We start from the raw sequence: 9,403 nt of genomic DNA, 5'->3' as shown, positions 1-9,403 counted from the left end.
AGAGCGTGATCTAGGAATACCCCGCCAATATGGGAGTATCCACCTGAGAAGCGTGACGAAGTTCTCAGAGCTTACATTAAAGTTGGTCCGTATCAGACTATACTCTCTAGCTATCAAAAATCAGAAGAAGCTCATTCACGTTCTTTTCATCCATCTTGGTTTACGTTATTTCCATCTTGGTTGGAATATTCTCCTTAAGTACATGCTGCATTTTGTCTACCATGCTTTTTATTTTACTTTAAAGATGCACATCCTAGATTGGATGCATTTACTATTAATGGATTTCGATCATGGAAAAAGGTAAGAGGAAAAAATTGTGCATTTTTAGCACATATCGAAGAAGATATAAATTCACCTCATAGCAACAGTTGCAGATCTCATGAACCAACCAACACATATTGGAAGAAGGTTTGCGAACTTCACATCACAAGAAATTGCTGACAATAGACTTCATTTGAAAACATCAATTGAGGGGATTTGGTGGCTCGCATTTCAAGCATGCCCTTTTAGAGGTCACAATGAATCTAAAACTTCAATTAATCGAGGAAACTTTTTAGAGTTATTCAGTTTCATAACGTCCTACAATGATAAGGTAGCAGAAGTTTTGGATAAAGCTCCACGAAGTGCCACATATACATCACCAACAACTCAAAAATAAGTTTTACATATCTTGAGAAATAAAGTGAGAAACACGATTCGTGAAGAAATTGGTGATGCAAAGTTTTCTGTAATAGTTGATGAAGCACGAGATGAATCTAAGAAAGAGCAAATGTTAATTGTTTTGAGATTTGTTGATAAAGATGGTTATGTGCAAGAACGTTTTTTCGGGCTTATTCATGTCAAAGACACTGTTGCTTTAACATTAAAAGAATGTATTTTCTTTATACTCTCTAATTATAGTCTTGATGTTCAATCTATTCGTGGACATGGTTATGATGGCGCAAACATGCGTGGACAATGGAATAATTTGCAAGCTTTAATTTTAAGTGAATGTCCTTATACTTACTATGTTCATTGTTTTGCACATCGTTTGCAATTGGTATTAGTTACTGCATCTAGAGAAGCTATTCTTGTCCATCAATTTTTTACAAAGTTGAACTCCATTGTTAATATTGTTGGTGCTTCATGTAAGCGCAATGACCAACTAAAAGCTGCTCAAGCTGCAAATATTGTTCATTTACTTGAGATTGATGAACTAGAAAGTGGGAAAGGACTCAATCAAATTGGTTGTTTACAAAGGGCAGGTGATACTCGTTGGAGTTCTCATTTGAAATCTATTTCTAGTTTGATAAAGATGTTTAGTGCAACATGTGAAATTTTATGGAATATTATTGAAGATGGCACTATTTTTGCTCAACGAGGAGATGCGGATGCAACTTATGAGTCATAAACTTCTTTTGAATTTGTTTTCATTTTGCATCTTATGAAAAAAATTCTAAAAATTTCTAATATACTCTTTCAAGCTTTGCAACTTTAATCTCAAGATATTTTAAATGCAATGTATCTTTTTTCTTCTACTAAGACTCTCATTCAGAAATTGAGAGAAGATGGATAGGATAAATTAGTTGATGAGGTGAAATATTTTTGTGAACTTGTTAATATACTTGTGCCAGATTTTAATGCTCATTATACTGCAAAAAGAGGAAGAAGTCTTGGTCAACAAGATGCAATTACAGTGGAGCATTATTACAGAGTTGATCTTTTCAATGCAGTGATAGACTTTCAACTACAAGAATGAAATAACAAATTCAATGATAGCACAGTGGAGTTACTCATTCTCAGTTCAGCTTTAGATCTGAGAGAGATGCACACATCATTTAGAATTGATGACATTTGCAAGTTAGTACAAAAATTTTACCCAAATTTTTTTTACAGAATACGAGATGGTACAGCTAAGGACGCAATCTGAACATTTTGTTCATGTACGAGAACTTCCTGATTTTAATGTTTTGGCAACTATTTTTGATTTATGTCAGTGGTTGGTAAAAATTAAAAAAGCATAGATTTTTCCAATTGTGTATAAAGTGATAACTCTTATTCTTACACTTCCAGTTTCTACAGCTACCACAGAACGATCTTTTTCAGCTATGAATATAGTGAAGAAAGACGTTCTGTATTTTAATTTAATTATGAATTTAATAAAAATATTGAGATTTTTGACACTAAAATTTATAATATAGTTTGGCCCCCCTAACTTTTCATGTTGGCTCCGCCCTTGAAGGCACTCGAAATTAGATATGTTCCCTCAAGTTATCAAACAACTGGTTGTTTAACAAAGATTTTGACACAACACAAATTTCATTTCATGGTGGATAAACTTGGAGTTGTTGAAATACCCTCAAGTTTGAAATGGGTTGGGAAGAAATGAAAATTACCTCACTGTTTCTAGAAGTCGTGTGCTGTCATTAGGGGCAGACCCACATATAACCGAGGTGGGGCAGTAGCCCCCCTGAAAAAAAAAATCGAAAAATAAATAAATATATATGTGCAATTTAGTTAGTTACAGCATATATTTGTAATAAAAGAGTATATTTATACACATAATATTAACTTTGGTGTAGTGGTTAAGCTACTTAGCATATAGATTAGATGACAAGGGTTTTAATCCCATTAAATGCATTTTTTTCTTTTTAAATTTACTTTTTTGCCCCCTCTCATTTACTAAAAAAAATTACGCCCCCCACTTAAATCTTAGGTCCGTCACTGGCTGTCATAACAATATTTGTGTGGTCCCAATTCTAACCAATTATTGTTAGAATATTCTTTATTGTAATGATTGTTCTGTTATTGTGTAAAAGATCTAAATCATTCATTTGTACAGTACATTTGTTAATATAAATACAAGCCTACAACCAATGAATTCATTGAGTTGAGTTTTTATTTTTATTTTTTTTCTGCATTTTTTCTGTACTCTGCTTTCAAACTTGTATGATCGAGTTGTTTTATGCTGAGAACGACAGAATTTTTTAACTGCTTCCACATTCATGAATAGAATAGTGTTGCGAACGTCTTAATGAAATCAACTTAATTTGCAAATCTATATCTAGAAATTTTATTCGGTAATGTTGTTTCTCTTTTATTTGTCCAATGTAGCATTCATGTTATTTAATTGTATGAATTTTTAGCTGAAATAAGTGGCATGAAATTCAAAGAGGATGTGATAATTAATGAATGATAGTTTACATCTTGACAATGTTTTTAACACTTGAAGTTGTATTAGGTGCACTTCAAAATTTTTTGGAGTAGTTATAATAGACTCGTTTTATTATTGTGTTTTACTATTTATTTGGACTTTTTATGGTGATATATTGTATTATAGTCAAACATGTGAGTGTGGAAATTTTTTGTTTACTGACATGTTTAGAGTGTTTCTTATTTAGTATATGGGTGTAGTGTATTAGTGCAATTCTATTTCCACATTAGTTTACTGGTGTATTTTGTTTACTGAAGGTTGACCTTTTTTAATTAAATCTATTTTCCACATTAGTTTCTTTGTGTAATATTAGTGCAATTCTATTTCCATTAATATGTAAATTAATTGTCAATGTTGGAATGTAATGAATTAATGAATAAGTATGACGAGAGCAATGAATAATTGATAATTAAATCGATTTCTTTTACGGAAAAAAAAATGAAAAAACAGAGCAAGCTAGTAATAGATCTGAAATGGAGAATGAAATGATAATAATCAAATAGTTTCTCTTTTTAAAAAAAACATAGCAGTAGTGAAGATCTAAAATGGAGAATGAGTTGATAATAAAAGAGTTTTTTTTCCTTCAAATAAAAAAACACAGGCCAAAAAGTAAATAAATATAAATAATTTTTAAAAATTACTTTTAATATTTTTTTTTGAAAAAAATTCACATTATTTTATGTTAATTTTAAAGGCATTTTACATAAATATATACATTTTCTTAAATAATTACAAAAAATGTACAAAAAGAAAATAATTCTTAATTTAATTATATTGAATGTATTTAATGAGAATGATTACCATAATTATATTTTTATCCTTTTTATAATTATTTTTATGGCTAAATTGTACAACATTTAATGAGTAAGCTGTCAAACCATAATCAATATTAGAATATTACTAATAAATAATAAAATTTGTATTAGGCATATGGTATATAATATCACGTATATAATCTGTACATTAATAATAAAATTTGTATTAGAATATTACTAATATCACGTATATAATCTGTACATTAATAATTGCATGGTATATTTTATTAAAATCAATACATATATAATTATGATTTTCTTATTAAAATATGTCAAATATGCCCTATATATTATCAAATTGGTAATACTATTATGTTTTTTAATTTAATATTCATAATATATATATTATGAGATTTTGTTTGAAAAATCTTTGAAAATTTATATTTATTTTACCCTTTTGTTATTCTATAGACGAATTAATAGGTATGTTGATTTTTAAAAATCATAAATTTTGATCATATTTTAATTAAAAAGATCATTATCAAATTTGAAATGATATTATCAAATTTATTCATCGTGTTTACTTTCATGTGTTTATTTATATTAGGACTGTTTTTTTTTCTGTTATTTTTTTGTGGTGTTTCTTATTATGTTTTGTTGTGTATTGTATTGTAATATTTTTTAATATTATTTATTTATTTTTAGTGTTTTTTTAAAAATTTATATATGTTTTTGTTAAATTTAATGGGTTGTTTTTGTTTATTTTTTTAATCTATTTTTTCTCTCTTTATTATTAATTTAAAATTATTTATTATTTTCAATCGTTAATTATTTTTTTATGTTTTATATTTAAAATATTACATCTGTATATTTTTAATAAACCATCTTCTCATCGATGTTATGTTTTGTTTATTTTTTGGTTTTATTTTTTTTTTTTTCATGTGTGTATTATAAGTACTTTTCATATAAATTTATTCATCATGTTTATTTTCATGTGTTTATTTATATTAGGACTATTGTTTTTTTTCTTTTATTTTTTTGTGGTGTTTCTTATTATGTTTGTTGTGTATCGTATTGTAATGTTTTTTAATATTATTTATTTGTTTTTAGTGTTTTTTTTAAAAAAATTTATATATGTTTTTGTTAAACTTAATGGGTTGTTTTTGTTTATATTTTTTAATGTATTTTTTTTTTTTGCTCTTTATTATTAATTTAAAACTGTTTATTATTTTCAATCGTTAATTATTTTTTTATGTTTTATATTTAAAATATTACATCTGTATATTTTTAATAAACCATCTTCTTATCGATGTTATTGTTTTGTTTATTTTTTGGTTTTATTTTTTTTTTTCATGTGTGTGTTTTAAGTACTTTTCATATAAATTTATTCATCGTGTTTATTTATATTAGGACTGTTGTTTTTTTTTTCTTTTGTTTTTTTGTGGTGTTTCTTATTATGTTTATTGTGTGTCGTATTGTAATATTTTTTAATATTATTTATTTGTTTTTAGTGTTTTTTTTTTAAATTTACATATTTTTTGTTAAACTTAATGGGTTGTTTTTGTTTATTTTTTTAATGTATTTTTTCGCTCTTTATTATTAATTTAAAATTGTTTATTATTTTCAATCGTTAATTATTTTTTTATGTTTTATATTTAAAATATTACATCTCTATATTTTTAGTAAACCATCTTCTCATAGATGTTATTGTTTTGTTTATTTTTTAGTTTTATTTTTTTTTTCATGTGTGTATTTTAAAAATATATCATATATTGATTTTATTTAAACATAAATATCTTGATCATATGTTGATTTTAAGATCTACCCTATAATGATATGTTATTAAAATGGCTCTAAATATGGACCCTTTTGTTATTCCTAGTGCAAATACATAGATTAGTGGAAATATTGATTTTTAAAAATCTACTAATAATGATATTGGACATAGTTAATCAAAAAAATCATGATTATATATATTGAATTTTAAAAATATTTCATACAATTATTATGTCGATTTTGGACGTGATTTGTATGATTAATACAAATTTTATTGCTTATTAGTAGTATCTGATTATGTTTTGTAACTATTAATATACAATTTTGTTAATTAGTAGGCTTACTCATTAATACCATATAAATTAGTCATAAAAATAGTTACACAAATCTAATTATAGTAAGTTGACTCATTAATATATCTATTATAATTAAATTAAGAATTTGTATGAATCTATGTAAATATGTTTTTAAATAGGTACATTTTTAAAATTGTGTTTTTTACACATTTTTTGTAATAAAATTGTTTTTATTGTACACTAATGAAAAAACCCATAATTTCAATACTTATTTTGATTTTTATTTTTTATATTTTTTTCTTAAATCACATATATATATTTTATATGCACGTCAAAAAAATATATATATTTAAGTTTTTTCTAAGAAAATTTTATATAATTTTTTATTTAATTTTTTTGTTAATATTAAAAATATAATTTATTTTTATTTAATAGATATATTCTTTAAGAATACAAATTAAAAGAAAAAAATTAAAAAAATTTAATACAATTAAATATATAAATTTTATATAATATAAAAATTATTAAAATAGAATGTTTTAAAAGTTTGAGGGTGTAAAATATAAAATTTTTCAATTCTTAATAATTAGATAACATAACATGCCAACGTGCCAACTCACCTTCAGGCCAATTTTTTTTTTTTTTCCACTGTACTCGTTATAATTATTAGATCTTCTTTGATGATTTTGAATAATTTGGTGCCGTTTGGTAACACTTTTGTTTTTTAATTTTTTAATCACAAAATGAAAGTCAAATTTTTGTTTTTAAAATTGGAAAAAAAAACAAGAAAATTCCAAAAAGAGTAAAATATTACAAAAATACTGTGGGCCGGCCCAATCAACATTTGTACAGCCCACTATGAATATATTGCAAAAATACCACCTCACCTATACCTTCAGTCGCACGTCACGAACGGAGACGATGAAGGAACCTCCATCGATGCAGTCGGCTACGCAACTAGAATGAAACCAGATCGAGCGTAGAACAACCATCAATTCTGGCGAATTTCGATAGGAAACGAACAAATCCAAGGATCTGAACAGAAAATTTAAAAAAAAAAAGACCAGAAAACCGTGGAGAAACTGAAATTAAACATTTGATTTCAGTTTTTTATCGTGCAATATCACTCAAACGAGCGTCGAAAATCCAGATTGAAGCAATGTAAATCTGTATTGAACAGATCTAGAGCTCCCCCTGAAATCCAAAAAAAGGTATGAAATGAAATTTTTTTTCAACAATGATATACGTCATACACAGTTGCATTCTGGTTGATTCACCGGTTTACAACAGGAAATTCAGATTCTAACAACAAAAAACAAGAACTGATTCTAATTAAGGAACCACATGATACTAATAAGGGTTTTTTTTATTTTTTTGCGTTGCCTTACAGTTGCAATATCGTTTTAAAATGGTTTACAAATCATGAAGAAGTGTCAATTGACGAGTACCAAAAGCTAGCATATATACAAGGTACGATTTATGTAAATGGTAGCAAATTAGTTTTATAATAGTTGGAAATTGATCTGATTCGAATAAACATGATGAAAAGTGACAATGAGTAAGAACTATGTAATTTTGAGGAAAGAGTTGTGGTTTTTAAGTTGATTTACAGTTGCATAATCATTTAATGATAGTTTCATTACATTTTTTGCAGGAATTTATTTTGGAAAAGATAGAGGACAAAACAGTTTGAGAAATGGTTAGTTTCCCAAATATTTAATGAAGTTTCTTAATAGTTTTATTCTCGTTTCTTTGTAGTTTATTAACAACAGAAAAAATGGCAAAAGCAGGAATCAGGAGAGGAAATACAATGCTTGAACAAAGGGACAGAGATAGAAGTAAGTTTGTACTCTATTTCATAACAGAATCAAACCAGTTTTAAAATTCGTTGCCTCGCACTAATAAACATTGCAAAAACACAGGAAAGGAAAGACATTCCATTCCTAGTCTTCTACAATGGACAATTCGATGATCGAATGAATTATGAAAATTATGAAGCCAGTGGACATTACATTTCAGCCAATTCTAACTATGAAGATTTGCAACAGAAACTAAAAGATGTCCTGGAGTGCAACCAAGAAAACACTGTTTTGCAACTGAAATATCAAGTGAAGGAAGGATACCAACCATTGAGGATAAAGGATGATCAAAGCCTGCATTTCTACATACAACTCAAACTGAAGGACCCCGACTTCACAACATACCCATTGTGTGTGAATGTCATCCACAACCCAATAACAACCATCAATGCATCATTCTTGGGAAATGACAATTCATTAATTACACATACAAGCGCCTTCCAACCGATCGAATACAATGCAGCAACAACAGAAGACTCAACAAATCAACAACATACAATTGAAGCTACAGTACCGGAATTTGGGGGAGAAAATTTTGACTTCATGGACTATGCAAAACTTGTGGCAGAGGAGATGGTTGAGCAATTGGAAAACAAAAAAAACAAGGAACCAGAAATCACTGATTATGACGAACTACTAATCACAGATCCGCAACATCCTGAAATAGAAGAAGCACAAATATACAAAGACAAAGAAACACTGCAGAGTGTGCTTGGTTTCTATGCAATTAGGAACAACTTCTAATTCAGAGTGAAAAAATCATGTGCAAGAACATACAAGATTTGTTGTTTGGATCCAAAATGTAAGTGGGCACTAACAGCATCCAGAAACGGGCCAACAAAGTCATTCATCATTTGAAAGTACGACAGAAAGGTGATACACACTTGTGATCTAAACATAAGATTTGCCGACAAAAGACAAGCTACAACGAAATTGATTGGAAACTACATCAAGCCACGGTTTACCAACATAAAAACAACTCAAACGCCACAAGACATCAGAGGAGAAATGAAACAAAAGTATGGGGTGAGAATGAACTACATGAAAGCATGGAGAAGCAAAGAGCACGCGCAAGAAGAATTACGAGGAAAAGCCAACGAATCATACAAGCTGCTGCCCGGTTTTTTGCACATGTTGCAAAAAACTAATCCCGGAACAATAGTGCACATGCAAACAGAGGATGACAACAGCTTCAAGTACTTGTTTGTCGCACTGGATGCTTCAATAAAAGGATGGAAGAAATACAAACCTATAATAGTTGTTGACGGAACTTTCTTTAAATCAACATATGGAGGTACATTGCTCTCTGCTTGTACACAAGATGCAAATGGGCACATTTTTCCACTAGCTTTTTCTGTTGTGGATTCAGAAAACAACAACTCATGGCAATGGTTTTTCACAAAAGTAAGAGAAACATATGGGATTAGAGAGGAACAGTGCTTGATCTCAGATAGACATGAGAGCATAATTAAGGCAGCTGCTCAAGTATTTCCAGAAATCACACATTGCTATTGTGTATACCAC

The 9,403-nt window shown here is 28.0% G+C and overlaps 2 protein-coding genes across 2 annotated transcripts; both read left to right on the top strand.

The window, feature by feature from the left end:
• Positions 1–290: 290 nt before the first annotated feature.
• On the top strand, positions 291–1,738 carry LOC115696720 (uncharacterized). The gene is made up of 3 exons (XM_030623607.1): positions 291–300; positions 735–1,244; positions 1,614–1,738. Exons 1-3 carry the CDS (start codon positions 291–293, stop codon positions 1,736–1,738), a joined length of 645 nt encoding a protein of 214 aa, XP_030479467.1.
• A 4,776-nt stretch (positions 1,739–6,514) lies between these two features.
• Positions 6,515–9,164, top strand: LOC133039901 (uncharacterized). The gene is made up of 3 exons (XM_061119000.1): positions 6,515–7,490; positions 7,675–7,719; positions 7,811–9,164. Exon 3 carries the CDS (start codon positions 7,997–7,999, stop codon positions 8,621–8,623), a length of 627 nt encoding a protein of 208 aa, XP_060974983.1. The 5' UTR covers positions 6,515–7,490; positions 7,675–7,719; positions 7,811–7,996; the 3' UTR covers positions 8,624–9,164.
• Positions 9,165–9,403: the final 239 nt, after the last annotated feature.

Source organism: Cannabis sativa, chromosome 7, assembly GCF_029168945.1.
Source record: "Cannabis sativa cultivar Pink pepper isolate KNU-18-1 chromosome 7, ASM2916894v1, whole genome shotgun sequence".
Classification (NCBI taxonomy): domain Eukaryota; kingdom Viridiplantae; phylum Streptophyta; class Magnoliopsida; order Rosales; family Cannabaceae; genus Cannabis; species Cannabis sativa.
Note: the sequence above shows the minus strand (reverse complement) of the source record. Positions and strands in the feature narration are given on the sequence as shown.